The sequence below is a fragment of the Anomaloglossus baeobatrachus genome, chromosome 7 (genome assembly GCF_048569485.1).
Source record: "Anomaloglossus baeobatrachus isolate aAnoBae1 chromosome 7, aAnoBae1.hap1, whole genome shotgun sequence".
In the NCBI taxonomy this organism is placed as follows: Eukaryota; Metazoa; Chordata; class Amphibia; order Anura; family Aromobatidae; genus Anomaloglossus; species Anomaloglossus baeobatrachus.
The window spans coordinates 173,478,513-173,506,049 of record NC_134359.1 but is presented as its reverse complement, the minus strand read 5'-3'; the positions used below and the strand labels follow the sequence as shown (position 1 = coordinate 173,506,049).

Sequence of the window (27,537 nt, the reverse complement as noted above, 5' to 3'; positions counted from 1 at the left end):
TGTGGCGTCCACGTGGGCCGCGGGGCTCCAGCCGCCGCCACGCTCCAGCACCTCCAGAGGGGGGAGGGGCGGCATCATCTCCGCCGTCCTCACTTGGCACCCAGGGCTCGCTTCTAGGGAGAGCGTTAGTCGCTCACCTGGCCTGGGAGATCGGGGGTACTCCGGGTCCTCCGGCTCACCGTCTCCACGCTCCTGCTGGGCCACAGGTGAGTCCCCGCGCGTCTTCCCCGCCGCCGCCATCTTGACCGCGAGGGGAGCCTCCATCCCGCCGGCGCTCACTGGACCCCGCTCTTCAATCCCTCTTCCCCCTGCAGCACGTACCGGCAGTCCCCGTACAGTCTCCTCTGCTGCTGCTGTCGGGCGAGGGGAGAGATGCTGAATCACCTCCCCGGCTAGGGCCTCCTCCTGCTCCTGCTCCTGCTCGCCGGGCGGCTCCCTTGTTAGGTAGGAGTCCAGGGTGAATGCTGCTGGGGTCCCAGGGTCTTTAGACATCTTTGGGGGCTTCTTCCCCATTTCGGATCTTCCGAGCTGATGTAGAAGTGCTGTTTATGATCCCGGGCGAAGGAGCTCAGGCCTCAGGCGTCTTGCCTCATGGAGTTCCAGACACGCCCCCCCTCTTTAATTCTTTTAAGGCTTTCTGTTTTTCTTTTATTGCTTCCCTTACAGCTCTATTTAGCCATAGGGGTTTCTTCCCATTTCTAGCATGTTTGTTCCCATAGGGTATATTTTCTGCACAAGCCCTATTCAGGATGCTCATAAAAGTCTCCCATTTGCTTTGTGTACTTTTATTACTTAGTACATCATCCCAGTTTATTGCACTAAGATCATCTCTCAACCGTTTAAAATTTGCTTTCCTGAAGTTTAGTGTCCTTGTAGCCCCTCTACTATACATCTTACTAAAGAATACATGAAAACTTATTATTTTGTAATCCCTATTCCCCAAGTAACCCCCAACTTGTATATTTGATATGCGGTCTGGCCTATTGGTTAGTACAAGGTCTAGTAGTGCTCCCCCTCTTGTGGGGTCCTGTACCATTTGTGAAAGGTAATTATCTTTCATTGTTATCAAAAATCTATTTCCTTTGCTGGAACTGCAAGTTTCTGTTCCCCAATTTATATCAGGATAGTTAAAGTCCCCCATAATAATTACCTCTCTGAGACTCGCTGCTTTATCAATTTGCTTTATGAGGAGATTCTCAACCTCTTCCATAATATTCGGCATCTTATAACACACCCCTGTCAGTATTTTATTATTCATTCTCCCCCTTATCTCCACCCATAGGGACTCTACATTCTCAGTACCCTCACATATTTTGTCACGCAGGATGGGTTTTAAGGATGATTTTACATATAGACACACACCTCCCCCTCGCATATTTGTACGGTCATTCCTGAATAGGCTATAACCCTGTAAATTAACAGCCCAGTCATAGCTCTCATCCAGCCATGTCTCTGATATCCCCACTATATCATAATTTTCTTCCAACAATATTAATTCTAATTCCTCCACCTTATTTGTGAGGCTTCGGGCATTAGTGTACATGCACGTTACGTATGACTCTGTACCTCTATTCCTCCTTACTGTATTAACTGTCCTAACCCTTCCCCCCGTACCACCCCCAATTTCATTACTTGTGCCCTGGTCACTATCTGCACTACATTCCCCTTCTATAAAGTGAATACCCTCGCCCCCCATTCCTAGTTTAAACACTCCTCCAACCTTCTGGCCATTTTCTGCCCCAGCAGAGCTGCACCCTCCCCATTAAGATGCAGCCCATCCCTAGCATAGAATCTGTAGCCAACTGAAAAGTCGGCCCAATTCTCCAGGAACCCAAAACCCTCTTTCCTACACCAATTCCTGAGCCACCTGTTAACCTCCCTGATCTCCCTTTGCCTCTCTAGTGTGGCTTGTGGCACAGGTAGTATTTCCGAAAATACCACCTTGGAGGTCCATGCTTTAAGCTTACAACCTAATTCCCTGAAATCATCTTTAAGGACCTTCCACCTACCTCTAACTTTGTCATTTATGCCAATGTGTACCATGACCGCTGGGTCCTCCCCAGCCTCTCCCAGTAATCTGTCAACCCGATCAGCGATGTGCCTAACTCGAGTGCCAGGAAGACAACACACTGTTCGGCGATCCCTGTCTTTGTGACAGATTGCCCTATCTGTCCCCCTAATAATTGAGTCCCCCACTACCAGTACCTGTCTTGCCTGCCCTGCACTCCGATTCCCCCCCTTACTGGAGCACACACTCCTCTGGCATTCAGAGGTCATGCCTTGCTGCAGCAATGCTACCCCTGTAATGACATCCCCCTCATCTGCCAAGTTTGCAAACCTATTGGGGTGTGTCAGTTCAGGACTAGCCTTCCTAGCACATTTCCCTTTACCCCCCTTTCTGTCACCCAGCTACCTAGCTCACCGTCCTGCCGCTCCCTACTACGATCCTCCCCCACATCTGACCCAGCAAGCTGCTGCTCAGTGAGCAGCAAACTCCTTTCCATATTGCTAATGCATCTCAGAGTTGCCAGCTGCTCATTTAGATCCAGTATCTGGGCTTCCAAATGTGCAACTTGCGCACATCTCGAACAACAGTATGCACCCTTGAACGGCTTTTCAAGGACTGCATACATGAGACAAGATGTACACTGGATCGCATTAGCAATAGTGGAGCACATTTTCTACTGGGGATAGCACTAAACAAATGTTAAGTAATTAAACAACTAAATACAAACAATTCTACTCACACTTACTTTTGCTCACACTTTGCTCACTCACGCTCACAATGAAGAAGACAGGCCAAAATTTGCGCGCCGCTAGCCGCGCGGTTTTCAGAAGTCTTCCTTCCAGCTGTAACGGCCAAAACCCGGTTCTCCTTGAGCTCGCGGTGACTCTTCACTTATCCCAGAAGGCACTGGGAATATGCAAATTATCCTCGCAAGACTCCTTCCCTGGCTTTCAGAAGTCTTCCTTCCGGCTGTAACGGCCAAAACCCGGTTCTCCTTGAGCTCGCGGTGACTCTTCACTTATCCCAGAAGGCACTGGGAATATGCAAATTATAGAAAATCTTTTTATTGAAAAAAGACCCGTGTTTTCTCCGGTACGTGTCACACTGATATCACATGGATCACATCAGTGTGCGAGCCATGTGACACGCGTGCTGGCGGAGAAAAAAATGGACATGTCTGCGTGCGGTGCCATGAGAACAGCATAGAATTACATGGGTATGTGCAGCATCAGTGTTAAAACCGGATGTCACATGTACCTGAAACACAAACATCTGAAACCGGCCTTAAGTGGTTTCTTCTTCCACCTTTTGTTATTTCCTATCTTTTCTCCCTGGTCATTCCCTAGTGCACGTTATTGGTGTGTGTATAGGTTTTTGTTACCCCCCCCAGTTTGTTTCTGTGTTGGTGGGTTGTTGGGCTCCGTTCGGGTCAATCCCGAGTGGCGGGAACTTAGTTGTTAGGGCCTGGACAGGAGACAGGGCTACGTTGATGGCTCGACCAGGACTACCTCTAAGTCTACCGTCGGGATAAGGGGCAGCGCAGGGCTCCCAGACTTAGGGTTAGCCTGGTAGTCCCAGTTCCATCTACTATCCCGTTACAATACAGAGCGTGACCAGTAGAAGCCCCCTATATTGCCATTGACAAATGACTGACCTGAGTGGGAACCTGTTTTTTTTTCTTTATGGAATGAGTTAAAGCTTTTATTTTACAGACATTTTGGATTAAATTTCTCTTGTGCTCTACACTATGCACTTTCTTTGGGGTTTACATCTAAATCTAAAAATGATGTGATTCAGAAGACACCCTTTAGGGATCCGTTCCCTATATTGAGGCAGCAGGGTTACTCTGAACTCAGTCTGGCCTCTGTTCAGCAGTGTATCTTTTAAGACTTGCACAAAACTGGCCGAAAACGCTTTTATAAACGCTTAAAAAGCTGGACACAGCTGTACCATAGGCCAGAGAGTCTCCACAATGTCTCCAACTGCCTCATTAGTACAAAATGAATGTGAGCTCAGCCTTAGGCTATGTGCGCAGTGCGTTTTTCGCAGCAAAGTCTATGAGTTTTCATTTTTGCTGTCTGCACACAGCGTTTTTTTTTAGCTGCGTTTTTGTGGTGCCCACAAAAACGCAGAATGTCAATTATTTTAGCGTTCCTCACTGCGTTTTCCACCCATTGAGTTCAAGATGTTAAAAAAGGCAATGAAACACGCAAATTGCAAATATAGCTGCGTTTTAGTGCATTTCTGTGACTAAAAACGCAGCTATAAACGCAAGGGGTGGGTAATACAGTGACATGTACATTAAAAGAATTCCCTATGTTGGTAAACACAGAAGCGTGAATCCTTCCGGTACCGCCACCACCGCTTCCACCTCCTGTCCAGCGCCATGTCCGGACAGGAGGTGGAAGCAGCTGCAAAATCAAAAGTGAACAGTAGAAAAAAGAAAAAAAAAAAAGTCATAATCACCTGTCTGCAGACTCCCGATACATGTCCGCTCCCAGCTTCTCTTCCCGGCACCGCCACCCCTGCTCTGGCTGTGTGCAAACTCCCGAGCATGTCCGATAGCTGCAGGACCTGGCGGTGATCAGCTGATGCGGCACCTGAATGAATTAGCTGACCGTATAAGTTCAGCGGTGAGGTTGGCTTTTTACTGCCCAGCCGGCTTAAACTATCAGCTGATTCAGTCAGGAGACTTCATCAGCTGATTACCGCCGGGTCCTGCAGTGATCCGACGGGAGTCTGCACAAACGTGTGTAGTTCTTTTTTTTTTTTGCACTGATGCATCAGCTGATTGTATAAGTGGGTTTTAAACAATCAGCTAATGTGTCATATGATTCACATCCCTGAACCTGACATCATCTGATCGCTTTGCCTTCCAGCAAACAGATCAGATGATATTGGATCTGGATTGGGCGGCGCAGGACGCTTGACCCAGGATTACTGTGGGGGTGGGGGGGGGGAGGGTCTTTATTTCAATAAAGGAGTCACTAATTGTGTTGTGTTTTATTTTTAATAAAAATATTTTTCTCTGTTTTTTTTTTTTTTTTTTTTTTTATCTTTACTAGAAATTCATGGTGGCCATGTCGAATATTGGCGTGACACCATGAATTTCGGGCTTAGGGCCAGCTGATAATATACAGCTAGCCCTAATCCCATTATTACCCAGCGAGTCACCCGGCATCAGGGCAGTTGGAAGAGTTGGATACAGCGCCCAAACATGGCACTTCAATGAGAGCGCCATTTTCTGGGGTGGCTGCGGACTGCAATTCGCAGCGAGGGTGCCCAGAAAGCATGGACACCCTGCGCTGCGGATTCCAATCCCCAGCTGCCTAGTTGTACTCAAAAATTGGGCGAAGTCCTTGTCATTTTTTTTTAAACTTATTGCAAGAAAGAAAGAAAGAAAGAAAAGAGAAAGAAAGAAAGAAAGAAAGAAAGGAGGAAGAAAGAAAGAAAGGAGGAAGAAAGAAAGAAAGAAAGAAAAAGAAAGAAAGGAGGAAGAAAGAAAGAAAGGAGGAAGAAAGAAAGAAAGAAAGAAAGAAAGAAAGGAGGAAGAAAGAAAGAAAGGAGGAAGAAAGAAGGAAAGAAAGAAAGGAGAAAGAAGGAAAGAAAGAAAGGAGAAAGAAGGAAAGAAAGAAAGGAGAAAGAAGGAAAGAAAGAAAGAAAGAAAGAAAGAAGGAAGGAAGAAAGAATCCAGTGGATCCAGTGACAGCGGGTAACCTCACTGACAGCTCAGCTGATCGCACGGCTGTCTTCATTAGCTGCGTGGAGGTGACCGGAGCGGCGGTGTCTTCTGCAGCTCCTGTCACCTCCATGCAGCAGCGCTGGATGCGACGCTGGACCATCCTGGAGTACGCCGGACATGGAGGGCTTTTTGGGGCTGATTAAAGTGATGAACCAGGGTATATGTGTGTGTTTTTTATTTCTAATAAAGGATTTTTTCTGGTGTGTGTGTGTGTGTTAATTTACTGTAATTTACAGATTAATCATGGAGGGTGTCTCATAGACGCCTGACATGATTAATCTAGGACTTATTGGCAGCTATGGGCTGCCAATAACTCCTTATTACCCCGATTTGCCAAAGCACCAGGGCAAATCGGGAAGAGCCGGGTACAGCCCCAGAACTGTCGCATATAATGTATGCGGCAATTCTGGGCGGCTGCTGACTGATATTGTTAGGGTGGGGGGCTCCCCATAACGTGGAGCTCCCCATCCTGAGAATACCAGCCTTCAGCCGTATGGCTTTATCTGGCTGGCATTAAAATTGGGGGGAACCGCACGCAGTTTTTTTTTAATTATTTATTTATTTTACTGCACAGTATAGACACGCCCACCGGCTGCTGTGATTGGGTGCAGTGTGACACCTGTCACTCAGCGTGGGGGCGTGTCTCACTGCAACCAATCATAGCCGCCGGTGGGCAGGGAAAGCAGGGAATAGGAGATTGTTTAATGAGCGGCCGGCTTTTTCAAAATAGTAAAAGCCGCCGCAGCAGTGTGAATGCCGTGCAGCGCTGCGCCGGAGATCGGGGAACGGTAAGTATGAGAGAGGGGGGGAAACTGACCGACAGACTGTGAGAGAGGGACAGACAGACAGAGAGACCGACAGAGAGACAGAGAGACCGACCGACGGACTCAGGGAGATTGACCGACATACACAGAAATAGAAAGAATAGCCGACATCACTAGAAATAAAAACACCAAACGGACACGGACTATAGGTAGATGCATACGTGTTTACTAACGTGTGTGCACATACCCATAGACTTTCATTGTGTCCACGTGTGCGTGCTCCGTGCAGATAACGGACATGCATCCGTGCAAAACGCAAACACATACGGATCACGGACACGCACACATGGACATAATGAAATAACGGACGTGTGACCACAATCATAGATTAACATTGGTGCACGTTTGGCCGTGTCTCCGGTATATACGGAAACGGACCAAACACGCACGTGTATCACGGACGTGTGAAGGGGGCCTCATTGCCAGCTGCAGCGTGTGCACAACACAGCGAATGTGATGAATATGAAAGTGTTTTGAAGCAGCTTCAACAAGATCTAATTCTAAAGTATTATTTTGCTTTTCTTCTGTTGTAATATCGGTTTGGTTCAATAGGATAAGGCACGTCTACCATATTTCTAGTTACCAGGGTGCTCAGGTAGGTTTCCAAACCACATACAGCAGTAATATATACATGGCACTCCTGAATTCAGAAAATATGATTTTTTTTATTTCATACCCCGTATAGTCAAGACAGACGTTGAGGCCCAAACATGGCCTTCATCAGTAACTAGCACCTGATATCAATAGAGATCGATTATAGTTTCACTGTTTTCATTGACAGTATTTGGAATGCTAGCAGATATGTGACTGATCTGCAGCATGTTATTTCTGCCATAAGCAGTTGCAGTAATGCTATTAAAGAAGGTTTCTGTGGTTTGCAGCCTGTCATTAGCAGTATCCCCAACACACAGCGGCAGATACCGCTAATGACAGGCTACAAACCATAGAAACTTTAATAGCATTACTGCAACTGCCTATGGCAGAAATAACATGCTGCAGGTAACAGTCACATATCTGCTAGCATTCCAAATACTGCCAATGAAAACAGTGAAACTATAATTGATCTCTATTCATCTCAGGTGCTGGTTACTGATTAAGGCCATGTTTGGGCCACAATGTCTGACTTGACTATACGGAGTGTGAAATAAAAAAAAATATCATTTTTCTAAATTCAGGAGTGCCTTGTATATATTACTACTGTAATATCTGTTTGTTCCTCAATTACATGAACAGCACTGTGGCCTTCCATCTTAAACTTACTGAATCCTACATTTTCTTCTAGCTGTTGTTCATTACTCTCAGTCATCAGTTTAATTGTATTTATGTTTGAAGCATTGTCCGTTACAATAGCAAGAACCTGTTCTTTTTTGAGTTTGTAATCTTGCAGAACGTTTTCCACTAAGGCCTGGAGAAAGAGGCTGGTGTGATGAGCTTTAGTATCTTTTACTACAAGTGTCTTGGTAACAATTTCTTTGTGGTCACAAACATATCAAACATTAATGGCAAAATAGTTCACTCTGTGACATGTGCAGGCATCCATTTTAAGAAACATGAAGCATCTTTTGAGAGTCTTTTTAAGATCTTCCTTTTGTTTAAGGGCTTCTTCAATCACTAATTTTCTAATACTTTCTCTTTCCAGAGAAACACCAAGTTTGCGGGTCATTTCTGCATTAAGAGCTGTAAATCTGGTCGTGCAAATAATGATAATGGTACACCGTCCTTCACAACAAGCTGTATGAGCTGTCTTTTAACCCCTTAAGGACAAAGCCAGATTTGTACTTAATGCCCAGGCCATTTTTTGCAATTTTGACCAGTGTCACTTTATAAGGTTATAACTCTGGAACGCTTCAATGGATCCCGGTGATTCTGAGATTGTTTTTTCGTGACATATTGGGCTTCATGTTAGAGGTAAATTTAGGATGATATTTTTTTATTTTATTTGTGAAAAAATCTGAAATTTGACAAAAAAATTAAACATTTTGCAAGTTTCAAACTTTTAATTTATATGCCCATAAACCGGAGAGTTATGTCACACAAAATAGTTAATAAATAACATTTCCCACTTGTCTACTTTAGATCAGCGCAATTTTTGAAACAAAATTTTTTGGGGTTAGGAAGTTAGAAGGGTTCAAAGTTCATCAGCAATTTCCCATTTTTTCAACAAAATTTACAAAACCAATTTTTTAGGGACCACATCCCATTTGATGTGACTTTGAGAGGTCTGGGTGACAGAAAATACCCAAAAGTGACACCATTCTAAAACCTGCACCCCTCAAGGTACTCAAAACCACATTCAAGAAGTTTATTAACCCTTCAGGTGCTTCACAGGAACTAAAGTAATATGGAATGAAAAAAAGTAAAAACTTACATTTTACCTAAAAATGTTACTTTAGCACTAATTTTCTTACTTTTTCAAGAGGTAACACCAAACATTGGACCTCACACTTTGTTACCCACTTTCTTATGAGCGTGCCGATACCTCACATGTGGTCTGAAACCTTTGTTTGGACAAATGGGAGGGCTTGGAACGAAAGGAGCAATATTTGAATTTTGGAAAGGAAATTTGGCTGAAAAAGATTGCAGGCACCATGTTGCATTTGGAGGACCCCTAAAGTACGTAAACAGCAAAAAACCACCACAAGTGACCCCATATTGGAAACTAGGCCTCTCAAGGAATTTATCTAGATGTTTGGTGAGTACCCTGAACCCCCAGGTGCTTCACAGAAGTTTATAACGTTGAGCCATGAAAATAAAAAAATAAAATTTTACCACAAAATTGTTACTTCAACCAGGTAGCTTTTTTTTTCACAAGGGTAACAGGAAAAAAAATCACCATGAAATGTATTCTGCAATTTCTCCTGAGTTTGGTGATATCTTATATGTGGTGGAAATCAACTGTTTGGGCACACAGCAGGTCTTGGAAGGGAAAGAGTGCAATTTGACTGAACATTTGGCTGGAATAATTAGTGGACGCTATGTCGCATTTGGAAAGCCCCTAAAGTGCCTAAACAGTGGAGGCCCCCCACAAGTGACCCCATTCTGGAATCAAGAAACTTCAAGGCTTTTATCTAGGTGTATATTGAACATTTTGAATCCACGAATACTTCACAGAATTTGATAAGCTTAGGTTGCCATATTGAAAATTTTCATTTTTTTCACAAAAATGTTTCTTTAGCATCACATTTCTCACTTTTTCAAGAGGCAACAACAAAACGTGGACCCCACAGGTTGTTATCCAATTTCTTGTAATCGCAGGGATACCCCATATGTGGCCAAAAACCTCTGTTTGGATATATGGCAGGGCTTGGAATGGAAGGAGCACCATTTGAATTTTGGAAAAGTTGAAATAAATTGCGCGCACCATGTCACATTAGCAGGGCCTGTTGGGTACCTATACATTAGAAACCCCCCACAAGTGACTCCATTTTGGAAACTGGACCCCTCAAGGATTTTATTAAGGAGTATAGTAAGCATTTTGAATCCACAGGTACTTCACAAAAATGTTGCTGTAGCAACAAATTTCTCTCTTTTAGGCTATGTGGCCATGATCCAGCGACACGGCGTCTAGTATACAGTGTCAACCTTCCTGCAGAGATGTGAGTGTTGTCCACGGGAGAACGCAGCTGCCCATGCCCACGATTTGGGTTCAGGCTGCTGTGGAGCTCTATGCTACCTGCAGAGCACACTCATCTCCGCAGCATAAATTGACATGCTGAGGCTCGGGAAGCTGCGCCACAGGTCGGTTTATGCTGCAGAGAAAAGAAGCACAGTGGGCACGGGATTTCTAAAAATCCTGCCACTGTGCTTCTACTGCACAACGCAGCGCTATGGAAGCAGGGAAAACAATCTGCGCCCAAAATGCTGCAAACCCTGATTGTGGGCACATAGTCTAAAATGCTACAATGGATGAATGGATAGATGTCAAACATATATAACGTCCCACCCCCCTGCATATTCTAAGCTGGCGCCCTTTAGTGCCTTTCATGTGGCACTAAAGGGTGCCTAGCCTTGTATTTAGCCCAAAAAGAAAAAAAAATAATTAAAATAAATGACGTGGGGTCCCCCCTATTTTTGATAGCCAGCTAGGGTAAAACAGACAGCTGTAGCCTGCAAACCACAGCTGACAGCTTCATCTTGTCTGGTGATCAATTTGGAGGGCTCCCCAAGCTGTTTTTTTTTTTTTAATTATTTATAAATAAATAATTAAAAAAAAAAAAAACAAACATAGGGTCCCCCCAAATTAATTCACCAGCCAAGGTGAAGCTGACAGCTGGGGTCTGGTATTCTCAGGGTGGGAAGAGCCATGGTTACTGGACTCTTCCCAGCCTAAAAATAGCAGGCCGCAGCCGCCCCAGAAGTGGCGCATCCATTAGATGCGCCAATTCTGGCGCTTCGCCCCAGCTCATCCCGCGCCCTGGTGCGTTGGCAAACGGGGTAATAAATGGGGTTGATACCAGGTGTGAAATGTCACCTGGCATCAAGCCCAGCAATTAGTTATGTCACGGCGTCTATCAGATACCCGACATAACTAATTGACAGTAATAAAAAAAAAAAATTGACAACAAAAAAAAATTTATTTGAAAAAACACTCCCCAAAACATTCCCTGATTGACCAATTTATTGAAAAGAAAAGAAAAAAAAATCCACTGTAATCCATTTGGACGTCCCACGTCGATTCTGGACCTTCTAGAATATGGGGGACACGTTCAGGGAACGTATCCCCCATTTTCTAGGAGGGCAGACCCTCCATTTGAGGAGAGTGGGTGCAAAGAATCTGCACCCACCCTCCCCGGGTCACAACTGCAAAGTGCCGTGCAGCAGCAGCAGCCAGCGTCCTGAACACAGGAAGCTGTCAGCTGCTCGGCACATGTGACCGGCGTCTGCTGAGAAGGAGCCGGAGGAGGGGGCCGCGGGGGATCAGCGCTCCGACAGGTATGTATGACACCGGGGAACACCGGGGGGGATAGAGGGGGGGCCCGGCAGGGCCTGGGGAGCAGGTTTCTGTCGCATGTGTTATGGCACATACGACAGAAACCATAGGAACAGTGTAAATGCGGCCGGCGCGCTGCTGTGCTCGCCGGTGCGCGCGGCCATCTTGGATTTTCGGGAGGGGGTTGGGGGTCGGAGGGGGCACTTTGGGGATACCGAGGGGACCGGAGGGAACCGGGAAAGAGATTTATCTCCCATCTGACATGTTTGTTTATGCCAGATGGGAGATAAATCATTTTTTACCGGCGCGGTCATTTACTGTAACCTGATGATCGGTATACGGTGTATACCGGTCATCAGGTGAGCGGGGACCGGAAAAACCGGCCCGAATCATGATCTCCAGGGTCTCAGCTACCCCCGGCAGCTGAGACCCCGGAAATCTTCTGACTCTGGGGGGCGCTAGACCCTTTTTTCCGACCGCCGTTAAAAAGCGGTGGTTTGGAAGAAGTACCCTAATTTGTCGCCGTTAAAAGGCGTATCGGCGGTCGTTAAGGGGTTAAACATATCTGCTATCATTGTTACCGTAACTTTATCACTTACAAAATATCTTGTTAATGATGTTTGAGATGCTCTTTCCTCCACCTTAGTCTGGCAGGAAGTGCTGGGCACTGGTTTCTTAGTGCTGCTGTTATCTTTTTCAGTCACAGCTTTGAAAATTTCTGGGTGGAAGCGTTGTAAATGTCTTTTTAGATTGGAAGCTTTTGTAGGAGCATTTTTATCACTGCCTGAGTATGCACTGATTTTGGCATCACAGCATTTGTTTTCATCTGGGTCACTTGTCATATATGGACACAAAATATTTTTCATCTTGAGTCACTTTGATACACTGACAATTTCAATTTTGCAAGTTTTCCCACCTACAAAGAATGGAGAGGTCTGTAATTGTACACTTCACCTGTGAGACAGAAAAAAAAAAAAAGTACAGAAAAACTACATTGTTTGATTTAGGTAATTTGCATTTTATTGCATGAAAAAATACGTATTTGATACAATAGAAAAACAGTACTTAATATTTGGTACAGAAACCTTCGTTTGCAATTACAGAGGTCAGATGTTTCCTGTAGATTCTCTCAGTTGAAGTGTACCTATGATAAAAATTTCAGGCCTCTCCATTCTTTGTAGGTGGGAATCGACAGTGTATCAAATACTTATTTTCCCCACTGTATAATTTTAGATAGAAATAAAACAAACTGTGCATAAATCAATAGTACAGATGACAAATATAAAGGTTTGTAAAATAGGTCATTAGATAGCTTTACTTTGAATTTTCAAGCTCAGGCTTTTCTTAGGTACAGCTCACTAAATGTTTCACATCAGATTGCTTCAGTCTATGAAGAGGGGTGGAGGGAGGGAGCAAGTTTGTTGTGTATCATACTGCAGGAACAAAGAAACTGATAACAGAGCTAATAACTTGATGTTTTGGCTTCTATACCTATACAAGTCCTCATATAAGTCCTCATCAATCCTGTTGCTGTATTTTCCCTGTATATTGTATGTATATTGTATAGAAGCTATCCTCCGAAAAGTACATGAGCTCAAAGAATAAACAAACAAGCATCAAGCATACAGAGAGAACATAGAGTATACTGGACTATTGATTTATGCAGTTTATTGAAAGTTTAAATATGCTTGAAGAAGTAATTACCTTCATCTTGTTATCCTGTTCACTCTAGAAATTCTGAGATGAGTGCAGGCCTTCCTTTTTTTCTGAGCGTTTACCCTTGCCTGTAGAGGAGGAGCTTCACTGGTGCTCAAGTGCAACACAGACTGCTCAGACAAAGCCTAGATCCTCAGGCTACATACATTCACACACAGCGTTTTTTCCAGTGAAATGCAGTGACTCTGGGCATCCTAGCAAAGTCAACGGGTTTCAAGATATGACATTCAGACACATCGTTTTGTGAGGATCCGTTTTTGGGCTCGAAAACGGATCCTCACAAAGAATGAGCATGTCAGTTTGTGTGGATTTTTTCTAATTTGCTTTTTCTATTGAAAACATTATCTATGAGCTCAAAAACCTTTCAGGTGACGCGTTTTGTTTTGTTTTTTATACAAAAAAGCTGATTGGCTTTTGCAGCTGAAAAACGTATCCTCAAAAAACGCAGCAAAAACGCTGTGTGTGAATGTAGCCTTAGATCAGGAATAGAACAGCCATTTATAGGACATTTCATAACTTTCCCAAATACCTATGAAAAAATATTAAGCACATTCTGCATTGAACTACAGTACCCAATTTATTATATATTTTAAGAGTCGGAGTCTGTCCATTTTATACCGACTCCACCAAAATGAACACAGACCCCGGCTCCACAGCCCTGGGTTTTTTTTTTGCCAGGTGGTGTAGATTGGGTGCAGAAATATGATGTAGAAATTTCTGCACCAAATATACATCTCTTGGCAAAAACCCCCCACAGTTTTCTGCCAGGAGATGCAGGTCTGTGAACTCAGTGAGATATCATTGAGATCCCCTGAGGTCAGGTTACCTGCTGTCACAGGTGGAGGACCATGGGAACCTCCAGCTGTGGCCGCAACTAATCTGATTGACATTACCCACTGATCGCTGCAGCTCAGTCTCTGCGTGAAGTTATATCGGGCAGTCACATTGTATGGTCACTCACTGTATGATTAGATGTAGCAGTGCTGGAATAGTCGTTGGACCCAGTGTGGATTACATCGGACATGGGTCTTTAGGAGGTTAAAGTGGTGAAAGAGGGCGTTTTTTATATTCTATATCAAATAAAAGGTGTTTTTTTTACTTTCACTTATAGATTAGTAATGGGGGGGGGGGGGCTCTCAGACGCCTGTGATTAACCCCTTATTACCCCGATTGCCCTGGTGATGTGGCAATCGGAATGAGCTGGGTAAAGTGCCAGGATTGTCGCATTTAATGGATGCGACAATCCTGGGCGGCTGCAGGGTGCCATTTGTAGGCTGGGGGTGGGACGCAAAAAGCATGGGTCTCCCCAGCCTGAGAATACCGGCCCCCAGCCGTCGAGCTTTATCATAGCTGAGTGTCAAAATTGGATGGGGCTGCATGCCTTTTAAAATTATTTAATTAAAAAAAAAAGCTGCATGCGGTTCCTATTATTTAATACACAGCCAAGATAAGTGTGGGCTTTATCTATGCTGGTATCAATAGATGGGGGGGGGGGGGGAGTCCCGGAAGTACAGCCACGGGAGCAGTTACAGCCGCACTGGAGACTCTAGGTATAGTTAGTCAGTCAGTCAGTCAATTTCTCTCTTTCTCTTTTTCTCTCTCTCTCACAGCCCCCTACACCATTTTACAACACAAGTTGGTCTCCCATTGAATTTAATAGGCTCGGTATGATCACAGAACTGTTCAGCAAACACTGGGAGGTTCAGTAAAGATTGGCGAACAGACCGTTGAAAAGTTCGCTCATCTCTAGTAGGGAAGTAGCTATCTCTGATAAAAATATTTTATTAGCTTTCATTTCTGACTTGCTTCCTAAGAGAGCAGATGTGTCTGTCTGCTCTCTGCTGGATGAAGATAATAAGACGCCGTGCTAGTGGCAGCCCATTACAGCAGCAATAGTTTTAATTTGGAATTATTTTTTTTGTTTAGTGTGAACCTTTTTTCTGAACCTCAGTATTGGAACTTGTAAGGAATTTTCTCCAGTACCTTTTCCTTCTAAACCTTGGATCCTCTGGAATGTTTCCCTTGGATGTATGCTGCTACCCACAGCTATCTGTAGATAGACCACCATTGTAACCTAGGACTGGTATTATATGCACCTACTGCCAGGCGGCGACTACCTGTCTGGGAATTGGTACAGCTATGTCTGGAGGTGAACACTGTATGCCATCTATTACGGACAGGCTTGGTGCGACAAACATGGACACGGATTTGATGTCTCAAAGTCTGTTCCTAAATGTATTGTTTATTCAAGGGGCCGACTTATGGAGCTGCGCAGGCAAATGTCTTCTCCTGCAGTGGGTAGACCATGTGTCCCATGTGAGGTAAGGAGACCTTTCAGAGGTTGCAGAGCGGGCAAAAAACTTAAGGCAAGGCAAAGACGGTTTAAACCTGTGGTCCCGTCCATCATCATAGGGAATGTTCAATCACTGGGAAATAAGTCGGATGAACTGCTGGCACTAATTCGGACACAGAGGGAGTACAAGGAATGCAGTTTGATGTGTTTTACTGAAACTTGGTTACATGGAGAAATCCCTGACTCAAGTGTTTCAGTACCAGGATTTCACATGGTCCGGAGACATTATGAAGAGTGGCAAAAAAAAGGGTGGAGGAGTTATACTCTACATAAACAACGATGGTGTAACCAGGGGCATGTGGCAGTAAGGGAGCGCCATTGTTGTCCGAACATTGAACTGCTAGCCGTTGGCCTCAGACCTTACTATATTCCTAGAGAATTCTCCCTCGTAATTGTAATAGTGTTGTACATACCACCATCAGCCAACCATGATGCTGCAGGAGAAGTGCTGTCAGGAGTCATTGCTTAGCTCCAGATGAAACACCCCAACTTGCTTACTGTAATCTCTGGGGATTTTAATCGAGCTAAAATTTCAACTGCTTTACCCAAGTTCTACCAATTTGTTAAATGTACAACACGTGACAAAATTATTTTGGATTTACTTTATGCTAATGTCAAGAATGCTTATTCATAGTCTGCCCTGCCGCCCTTGGGGAAATCCGATCACAATCTTATACTATTGTCACCAGTTTACGAACCTGTTAGTAAACAGCCTGTTACAATTAAAACAATAAGGAAGTGGAACCCAACAAATGAACAGGCTCTACAGCAGACCTGGGCAAGGTGCGGGCCGGATGCGGCCCGCCTACTGTCTGTGACCAGCCCGCCCGTCTTCAGCCGATGCAGTTGAGCCGGGCTACTGCGTGCCGGGCAGGGAGTGATCCTGCAGCTCCGCTAAGTCAGTGCAGGCAGCAGAACGCAGGAATCTCTCCTCTGTTCCCTGCTGGCACTTTCTCTGTGACACACGCGTGCGCCCCGATGACGTCAGTACTACAAGGCGTGTGTCATTTCAAAAGTTCCCGTCCAGCCGGCAGGAGAAGAAGCAGCACAGCAGGGACCTTCACTGAGAGAAGCAGATGCGAGGCCCCTAGGAAAACTGCATCGGCGCAGCCAGGGCACGTACAAGAGAAGAAGCAGATCGGTGGCGTGAGGTGACTGGTGACTATAGCTGAGGAGGGGACAATGAGGAGGGGGAGGTGAGTATAGCTGAGGAGGGGACAATGAGTGATGACTAATAAGCTGAGGGGAGGAACTGGTGACTAATACTGGGGGTGTAATGATTTAGTATATTGCAAGTGTAGTATATGGGGGGTGTAGTGATTTAGTATATTACAGGTGTAGTATATAGTAGTTTAGTGATGTAGTATATTACAGGTCTAGTATATAGGGGTGTAGTGATGTAGTATATTACAGGTGTAGTATACAGGGGTATAGTATATAGGGGTGTAGTGATGTAGTATATTACAGGTGTAGTATATAGGGGTGTAGTATATTACAAGTGTAGTATATGAGGGTGTAGTATAATACAGGTGTAGTATATAGGGGTGTAGTGATGTATGTTACAGGTGGAGTATATAGGGTTGTAGTGATGTAGTTTATTACAGGTGTAGTCTACAGAGGTGGTGTAGTAATGTAGTATATTGGGTAGAACTGAGTAAATTATATTAGTCCGGCCCTCTAAAACCATCCCAATTTCTCATGCGGCCCCATGGGAAAATTAATTGCCCAACCCTGCTCTACAGGATTGCTTTCATCTTACAGACTGGGATGTGTTGCTAGGGACCATGGACCAGTATACTATAGTTAATGAAGTGGTTGGTAGAGTGACTGACTACATTAACTTCTGCATTGATATGTTGGTGCCTGTTAAAAAGATTAGGTATTTTGCAAATAACAAGCCATGGATAAACAAAAGAATTGAAGCATTTGCTCAACAGGAAAAAAGGCATTTAAATTAGGTGACAAAGAGGAAATTAAAATAATACAGCATGACTTGAAGTATAAAATAAAAGAGGCCCAGGAAGTTTTCAGAATTAAACTTGAAAAGAAACTGTCCCACAATAATTCTAGGGAGGTTTGGTCAGGAATGAAATTACTCACTGGGTTTAAGGTGAGGTCTGAGCATGGGGGAGGAGAACTGGACAAGGCTAATGAGATGAATGAGTATTTCAATAGATTTAGCAATACATGTGTTATGTCAACTGACAGAGGATATGGTTTTGGTGCAAATTCTGCAACATTGATATTGGAGGATGAGGAGACTAATTTCAGAGTCTCCGAAAATGAAGTGAGGGGGCAGTTTAAGACACTTAACATTGGTAAAGCTGCAGGGCCAGATGGACTCAGTCCACGTGTCCTTAAAGTGTGTGCAGACCAGCTGTGTACGGTCTTTACACACCTATTTAACAGGAGTCTATAAACATAGAGGGTACCAGTGTTATGGAAAACTTCCTGTCTGGTTCCGATACCCAAGACTACTTCTCCTGCATCACTAAATGACTACCGTCCTGTAGCTTTAACATCACATGCTATGAAGTCCTTGGAAAGATTAGTGCTTGCTCACTTGAGTCTGATAGTGAAGGCTTTTATTGATCCCCCACAGTTTGCTTACCGGCATAGATTGGGGGTGGACGATGCTATTCTCTGTTACATACTGTACATTCATTTTTGGAGAATGACAGAACTACTGTGCGAGCGATGTTCTTTGATTTCTCGAGTGCGTTTAACACTCTGCAGCCACTCTTACTACACAAAAAGATGACTGATATGAAGGTGGAGAAGGGGATGAGAAATTGGATAACTGACTACCTATCAGATCAGCCAGTTTGTACAGATGGGAACAGTTGTGTCTAGCAGATTATTGAGCAGTGTAGGTGCCCCTCAGGGAACAGTGCTAGCGCCCTTTCTATTCACACTGTATACATCAGACTTTCAGTATAAATCTGATTTTTGCCACCTTCAAAAATTCTAGGATGACTCCGTGGTAGTCGGATGTATTAGGGGGGACCAGGGTGATGGGGAATATAGAAAGGTGGTGTCAAATTTTGTGGATTGGTGCCATGGTAACTATCTACAACTAAATGTTAAGAAAACTAAGGAGTTGGTGGCCAACTATAGCAGGAAAAAGATGGAATGTTTACCGATCACTATTGCTGGTCAGGAGGTGGACCAGGTGGAGAGTTACAAATATTTGGGGGTCCACCTGGATAGCAAACTGGACTGGAGATGCCACTCAGAGAGGGTCTACAAGAAGGGGATGAGCAAACTGTATTTCCTAAGGAAATTGAGGTCTTTTAATGTGTGCAGCAAAATGTTAGAAATGTTCTACCAGTCTGTAGTGGCAAGTACCATCTTTTTTGCACTCATATGCTGGGGTAGTAGTGTGCGGGTCTCTAATGCTAATAAGCTGAATAAGCTTATCAAGAAGGCGAGCTCCGCTGTTGGCTGCAATCTTGACTCTTGAGGAGGTAGTGGAAAGAAGAACTCTGAAAAAGTGTATGGCGATTATGAATAATAATGCACATCCATTGTATGAGCTATTCATAAAGCCAGAAGAGCACCTTCAGTAACCGGCTAATCCTTCTGAGGTGTAAGAAGGAAAAATATAGGAAATCTTTTGTGCCAACTGCTATGGGAATGTACAACAATAACTAGTGTTAAATCATCAAGGTGAAGGTTTCCTTCTTTATTTCTTCTTTACTTCTTTACTTTTCAGTTTACCTATGATCTAATCTAATGTATAATGTTCTTCTGTCAAATCTACTGTTGTCAATTAAGTAATTCATGTTATTATTTAAGTTGTGCTGCTGTGATACCATAATTTCCCCATGGGATCAATAAAGTGTATCGTATCGTATTGTATTGTATTAAGATAAAGTTTCTTGAATGTAAAGATCTGTTTTAAATAAAAATAAAAAAAAAAAATTAAACCCCCTTTACCCTAAAGCCTGTTTTTTTACATTTAATACCGGACCATTTTTTTCCACTTCTGACCACTGTCAAGTTATAACTCTCGAACGCTTTAACAGATCCCAGGGATTCTGAGACTGTTTTTTTTGTGACATATTGTACTCCATGAGATATATATATATATATATATATATATATATATATATATATATATATATATATATATATATATATATAACAATATTTTTTGCATTTCTTTTGTGAAAATGTACACAATTTTCAAAGTTTGAATTTGTATGCCTTTAAATCATAGTTATATCATAAAATAGTTAATAAAAAACATTTCCCACATGTCTACTTTACATCAGTGCAATTTTTGAAGCTTTTTGTTAGGAAGTTTACAAAATAATTTTAGGGACCACATCACATTCTGAAGTGATTTTGAGAAGCCTAGGTGACAGAAAATACTCAATTGACACCATTCTAAAAGTCGCACCGCCCAAACTTCTCAAAACCACATCCAAGAAGCTTATTAATGCTTTCGCTGCTCCACAGGAATTTGGAAGGGAAAAAAAAAAAAAAAGAATATTTTACTTTTTCCACAAAAATTTTACTTTAGCCCCAAATATTGCATTTTCACAAGGGTAACCAGAAAACTCCGGAGATATTGCACCATTTTGTTGTGCAATGTTTCCTGAGCACGCCATTACCCCATATATGGTGGAATTCTACTGTTTGGGCGCACGACAGGGCTTGGAAGGGAATGAGCACCATTTGAATTTTAGAGCGCAAAATTATCTGGAATAGATAGCAGATGCCATGGTGCGTTTGGATAGCCCCTTGGGTGCCTAAACAGTGGAGTTTTGCCTAAATTGACCTCATTTTGGAAATTAGACACCTAAAAGGGAATCTAGATGTTTGGTGAGCACCTTGAACCCCCAGGTACATCACAGAATTTTAGAACATTGAACCGTGAAAATAAAATTTGTACCACAAAAATGTTGCTATAACCCCAAATTTTTCATTTTCATTAGGATAATAGGAGATGGACCATACAATTTGTTGTGCAATTTCACCTGAGTATGCCAATACCGAATATGTACTCAAAAGCTACTTTAGAGGCACTGTGCAAAGTGAAGATGGGAGGGAGCACCATATTGGAGTTCAGATTTAGATGGAATGGTTTGTGTGTGCCATGCCACATTGGCAGAGCCTCTGAGGTGTCAGAACAGCAGAAATCTCCCACAAGTTACCCCATTTTACAAAGTGCACCCCTCAATGAATTCATCTAGGGGTGCATTGAACATATTGATACCACCAGGGTGTCATAAAGTTATACTATTGGGCAATGAAGAAAAAAAAAAAAAAAAGTTTTTACTAATTTGTTTTAGCACCAGATTCCAATTTTCACAAGGGGGAATAGGTTTAAAAAAAAAAAAAAAAAAAAAAAGGCCTGATAATGTGTTACACAATTTCTTGTGAATCCTGCAATACCCCACGTAACTGTACAATATTGTTTAACTGCACTACAGGGCTCGGGAGGGAAGGAGCGCCATGTGATTTTTAGAGCACAGATTTTCCTAGAATAGTTTGCGGACTCCATTTGCAGAACCTCTAAGTGCCAGAACAACAGAAACCACCTCAAGTGAACACATTTTAGAAATTAAGCCCCTCTGGAAATTCATCTTTGGGTGTAGGGATGATTTAGTCTCTGGAAAATATCCATGGTGTCAAACGAAGTAAATGTTGCAGAATTAAAAATTGTAAATAAGCCCTTGTAATGCCCAGTACATTGTCGTTTCTGTACATTGCGCCCACCTTTTGCTTCTGGAAACCTGCACCCGTAAATCAAGTGGGTCTTCCTCACTACAATAATGCCAACCATGTGGATGTTAACTGTGGCTTAGACACATTGTGGGGCAAAGAAGAGATGGGGGCATTTGGATTTGAGAGCGCAGTTTTTGCTAGATTCCTTTTTTTCAGGAGAAGCCATAGTGCTTTTCCAGTAACTTTGTGCTACCATTAAAGTGAAAGCACTTAAGATTTCCGTTAACAGATGACGGACGTGAGTGGGGACTTGTGTTTTTTTGGGCTGAAGTGAATGCTATTTGGTGGCAATTTGGGTACAGAACATTTTGGATCAGTTCACATTTATCCCGTGTTCTATGCTGATCACTTACATCAAAATTTCCATCTACATCTCCAAAATACGTGATTCAAATGAAACCACTGACGGATCCATTCACTAATGAGGCAGAAGAGTTACTCTTTACTCTGTTTGGCCTCTATTCAGCGTCTGTCTTTTTAAAAGGTGAACAAAAGTGTTGATGACAGCACTGTTGTGCACACCTAAAAAGGTGTAAAAATATAAACACTGCGATACCAGATTTATATATTTTTTTTGTAAGTTTGGCAATTATGCTAAAAATTGCTTTTTTTTTTACAAAACAAAGGCTTCTTGTATCACCAAATATTGAAGGCTATAGTTTTTTTTTGTTTTTTTTTTCTCCCGACCGATATGGGAGGCTCATTTTTTGCGGGATGAGTTGGAGTTTTTATTGGTACAGTACCATTTTGGGCCACATAATATTTTTTTAAAAGATTTCTATTCTGCTTTTTGGGAGGCAGGATCATGAAGAAACAGCAATTCAGGAATAGTTTGTTGGGTTTTTTTGTACGCTGTTCACTGTCATAAAAGTGATAAGACAGCTTTATTCTTCAGGTCAGTACAATTAGGGTATGTGCCCACATAGACTTCTGTGCAAGTTTTTTTGCACACAACTGCATGTTTTTTCAGAAAAAAAAAAAAAGCTAAAAACGCTTTTTTCTTCGTGTTTTCACAGTTTGTTTTTTTTTTAACGTTTTTTTTCTGGCATTTTTCTATTAATTTTTTTAGTCATGGCGATCGCAGAGGTTCAGGCACTGTACCCTCATGATCGCCGCCGGGTCTCTGGCTCATTTTACAACTGAGATCCGGCTCTCACTGCCTGGAGCGGTGTCTGCGCCGCTCCCGGTAGGTTAACCCCTGAATGCTGCAATCAACGCATTTCAGTAACTGGCGATTAGGTCACTGTAATGCAATCACAGGGACCCAATCGCTGCCATGGCAACTCGGGATAGTCATGGTTATTGGGCTACAGAGAGCCTCACACACCATGCCGTAGGCATGGTGTGAGGCGAACGGTCTGTGCTGCGAGTGTAGCACTGACAGATATAATACACTGCAGAGATCAAGCACGAGCACTGCAGTGGATTATATAAACGCAGGAAAAAAAAAATGCAGAAAAAATTGACATGCTGCTTCTTTTTTCTGCAACAAAATCTGGAAGGAAAAAAGAAGCCACAGTTGCACAGCAAGTCAGAATTCTTATACACTTTGCTGCCATGCCTTTTTCCTTGCAGTATTGATTAAAATCTACAAGAAAAAAAAAAACGCATGAAAAAAAACGAGGCAAAAATGCAATCTGCGTACATGGCCTTACAAACATATCATTTATATAGTTTTTTATGTTTTGCAGCTATTACACCATAAAAACTACTTCATAGAAAAAATTGTTTTTGTATTTTGAGAGCGATAGCTTTTCTTTTTTTAGTTTTTAGCTGATGGAGCTGCATGGCAGCTTGTTTTTCAAGGGACAAGATGACGTTTTCAGCGGTACCATTTTTATTTATATATAAAGGTTTTCCTACGTTTATTTTTTTCCATATTCACTGAAGGGGTTAACGAACATGACAGTTTAATAGATCAGGTTGCTACGGAGGCTGTGATACCAAATATGTGTACTCTTATTTTAGTTTTTTACATAAATGTACATATTTATTGAAATATTTTTATTTTCAGATTTTTAATTAATTTTTTTTTGCTTTTTATATTTCCTCATATACTCTATTGCAATGCATGATCATTGTAGTGGATTATATGTCATGCTACACTCGCAGCACTGACAGTTCGCCTCACACATTGGGCATGGACTTTGAGGCTTTCCGTAGCTGGGTAACCTGGGTTCGTCTTCATGACGACTCCAGGTAACCATGGCAGCGATCGGGTCCCCATGATCGCATTACGGGGACCTGATCGCTTGAGAGAGGAGAGCGATACTCTCCCAGCCTGATAAATATGCGATAACTATTGATCACAGCATTTAGGTGGTTAAACTGCCTGAAGCAGTGCGGGCACCACTCCTGGCGGTGACAGCCCAATTTCAGCTTTAACATAAGCTGGAAACTAGCCAGCGATTGAGGGGGCACAGCATCTGAACCAACGCAATCGCCATGATGTACTGGGTACGACATATGTTGTTAAAGGGAACCTGTCACCTAATCACCTGCAGGGTGGTCCGATGGGTGTCGCTGTTCTCGGGTCCGGCGCTTCCTCTACCCTTGCTTTGTGTGGATGACGAGTCCCAAGTCATCCACACAGTGCCCTCTATTGTGCTCCTTCGCACGTGCACTTTGCTCTGCCCGGCTGGAGAAAGAGCAAAGTACTGTAATGCACAGGCATTCTTGGACCAGTCTCTGCACAGTACAGTACTTTTCTCTGCCCTCAGGAGGGCAAAGCAAAGTGCACATGCACAGGAGCGCAATGGAGGGCACTGTGTGGATGATGTAGGACGCGTCATCCACAGGAAGCAAGGAGGATGGCAATCGCAAGGATAGAGGAGGTACTGGGCCCGAGAGCAGCGACGCCCATCGGACCTTACTGTATTCGACTCGCCCCCCAGGTGAGTATGTGATAGGCTCACTTTAAGGCCGGGCCACACGGGGTTATGTGCGATCCTAGCATGACACTCGGCTCACGCTGGCCGCACAGCTGCGGGGGGGGGCGAGCCGGCGCTGCGGAGGGGAGGGATTTATCTCCCTCTGTCCTCAATAGCCGGCAATTGTGATTCTCGCACTGCTCTCGCGTACATCCGTGTAACGCGAGTGCAGTGCGATGTTTCTCTCGCCCCATAAACTTGTATGGGTGCAAGTGAAACAGGCTCGCATTACATTCGCAGCATGCTGTGACTTTTCTCGGTCTGATTAGGGTGCGGCCCCATAGAGTAATATTGGTCTGAGTGGAATGCGATTTTTTTTTTTATCGCATTCCACTCGCTCAGTTTTTCTCGTCGTGTGTCTTAGGCCTAAGGCACTGACTATAATGACATACCCAGGATATCCAATATCGATAAAGAGTTAAGGCCTCCTTTACATATACTTTACATTTTTACAATTATTTTGCCAGTACAAAATAGAAACGAAAAACTGTAAACTATTTTTTTTCTATGCAAGAAAGGCAACGTTTGTGATACATTTTATGTTCCTTTAAACAGTTCAACAAAATGTCCACCAGCTGCACAAAAAGAAACCACTCGAAATTAATCTTACCTTATAAAGGCGCAGGATTGCTTTAATGCTTATATGCACAAATTTGGTTTGCTTCAGAAGGCTGCCGCCATAAAGTGCAACAAGTTCCTCATTAAAATTGATGCTAAAAACATCAAAATGATATTTATATCCAATACTCTCTGCTTTTCGAAGAGCAATTGATCCGAGAGATCGAACTGAGGAAACAAAATGTAAGAAAATTGTTTAAGCATAACATTTAATGGAGGCTATAAACATTTTCTTTCCTGTTGTACAAATATACTGGCAAAAAAAAAATCTTTGTAAAAAAAACACATTCATACCCAGTTAGTGATTGCGAATATAGCATTTATGATATTTTACAGTGGCACCATTTCATGGTCTGTAGGATAAACCTAACACAGGTCTTCGACGTAGGGTGTAATCTTGCTTGGGTTTCTAAAGTCAGCGACGCCTAGACTAGTGGAACCTTTAAAACAGGGGTGGGGAGCCACAGGCACAAGGGCCACATGCAGAACCTAATGACCTTTTCTGCGGCTCCGGGCAGATTCACGAGGATAGTAGTGTTGGGACTGGCAGCCTTACTTTTCAGTCTGCTGACCCTTTAAAGCCAGAGTTGTACTGTGAGCATGTGCATACAATGTTCACTAGTGAACGCTGCATGCACTTAGAGAGAACATCCTTAAGCTGGCCAGTGCCAGCGGGAGGACGTACATTGTGTGGGGGGAGAGCTAGAACGTGATATGTCAAACAGATGAAGAGAGCAGCGCCAGCACCACTGTCCCCAGTGCTGTATATGCCCCTACTGTCCCCAGTGCTGTACATGACCCCAGCCTTCCCCAGTGATGTTTATGCCCCCAACGCCGATGTAGGCTGCGCTCATGTTTCTATTTACATATGAGATGTGTACACTACAGTTCAAAAGTTTGGGATCACCCAGACAATTTTGTCTTTTCCATGAAAAATCACTTATTTATCAAATGAGTTGCATAATGAATAGAAAATATAGTCCAGACATTGACTAGGTTAGAAATAATGATTTTTACTTGAAATTTCTCCTTCAAATTTTGCTTTCGTCACAGAATACTCCCTTTGCAGCAATTACAGCTTTGTAGATCTTTGGCATTCTAGCTGTTAATTTGTGGGGGTAATCTGGAGAAATTTCACCCCATGCTTCCAGAAGCCTCTCACACAAGTTGGATTGGCTGAATGGGCACTTTTTGCGTACTATGCAGTCAAGCTGCTCCCACAACAGCTCAATGGGGTTGAGATCTGGTGACTGGGCTGGCCACTCCATTACAGATAGAATACCAGCTGCCTGCTTCTACCCTAAATAGTTCATGCATAATTTGGAGGTGTGCTTTGGGTCATTGTCCTGTTGTAGGATGAAATTGGCTCCAATCAAGCGTTGTCCACAGGGTATGGAATGGCGTTGAAAATTGAGTGATAGCCTTCCTTATTCAAAATCCCTTTTACCTCGCACAAATCTCCCACTTTACTAGCTCCAAAGCAACTGCAGCCTATCACATTACCTTCACCATGCTTGACAGATGGCTTCAGGCACTCTCCCAGCATCTTTTCAGTTGTTCTTCGACTCACAAATATTCTTCTGTGTGATCCAAACACCTCAAACTTTGATTCGTCTGTCCATAACACTTTTTTCCAAATCTTCCTCTGTCCAATGTCTGTTCTTTTGCCCATATTAATCTTTTCCTTTTATTACCCAGTCTCAGATATGGCTTTTTCTTTGCCACTCTGCCCTGAAGGCCAGCATCCCGGAGTCGCCTCTTCACTGTAGACTTTGACACTGGCGTTTTGCTGGTACTATTTAATGAAACTGCAGGTTGAGAACCTGTAGAGGAGTGGATTTCTCAAACTAGAGACTCTAATGGACTTGTCTTGTTGCTCAGTTGTGCAGCGGGGCCTCCCACTTATCTTTCTACTCTGGATAGAGCCTGTTTGTGCTCTCCTCTGAAGGGAGTAGTACACACCGTTGTAGGAAATCTTCAGTTTCTTGGCAATCTTGCATGGAATATCCTGCATTTCTAAGAAGAATAGTGTGATGTATCCACTAGGGGGGAGCCAGCACACCGTGCGTGTAATGAGATCCACCACAAAATGGAACCAGAGCTGTCTGTAACGAGAACAACCACTAGAGGGAGCCCAGGCACATGGCGTCGTAGGTAACAGAAAGGTTGCTAAGAGGAGTCGTACTAACCGGGTCAGAGCCGAGAGAGGGAGTGCAGTACAAGGGAGGAGGCGGAGTCCGGGACAAGCCAGAGGTCGGTAACAGGGAAAGCAAGCCGAAAGAGGGGGCACAGGGACGGGACAACGAGCAGTAGAGGGGCACAGAAGGCAAGACAAAACTAAGGATATGGGTGACCGGGAGGCCAGGCAGAATGGAGGTCAGGAAGGGTCAGGGGAGGTAATGGACAGAATCTAGAGCACTTACAGGAACCAGCCGGGCACACTCCAGAGCAGATCTATAGCTGGCAATGTGATGATGGAGGGAATGTCCTGATAACGTGTTGAGCTCCTGGGAACGAGGCATGGAAGGAAAAGCTCCTCCCACTGGGAATGCCAACAACATGATCAGGTGACTCATACAGCGCTCCACAGCAGAGTGCAAACCGTATCGTGACAAATAGACTGTCGAGTTTCACATGAAAGTTTTCTTTTTCTGGCCATTTTGAGAGTTTAAATAGAAAT

General features: G+C 43.5%; 1 protein-coding gene across 6 annotated transcripts in view; it reads right to left on the bottom strand.

The window, feature by feature from the left end:
* The window catches only part of PGAP1 (post-GPI attachment to proteins inositol deacylase 1), a 1,652,111-nt gene that overhangs the window by 1,536,164 nt on the left and 88,410 nt on the right, over positions 1–27,537 (bottom strand). For all 6 annotated transcript variants that reach the window (XM_075317804.1, XM_075317801.1, XM_075317803.1 and 3 more), the window contains exon 3: positions 24,850–25,025. In XM_075317804.1, coding sequence (XP_075173919.1) covers positions 24,850–25,025 — 176 coding nt within the window. The remainder of the gene's footprint in view (positions 1–24,849; positions 25,026–27,537) is intronic.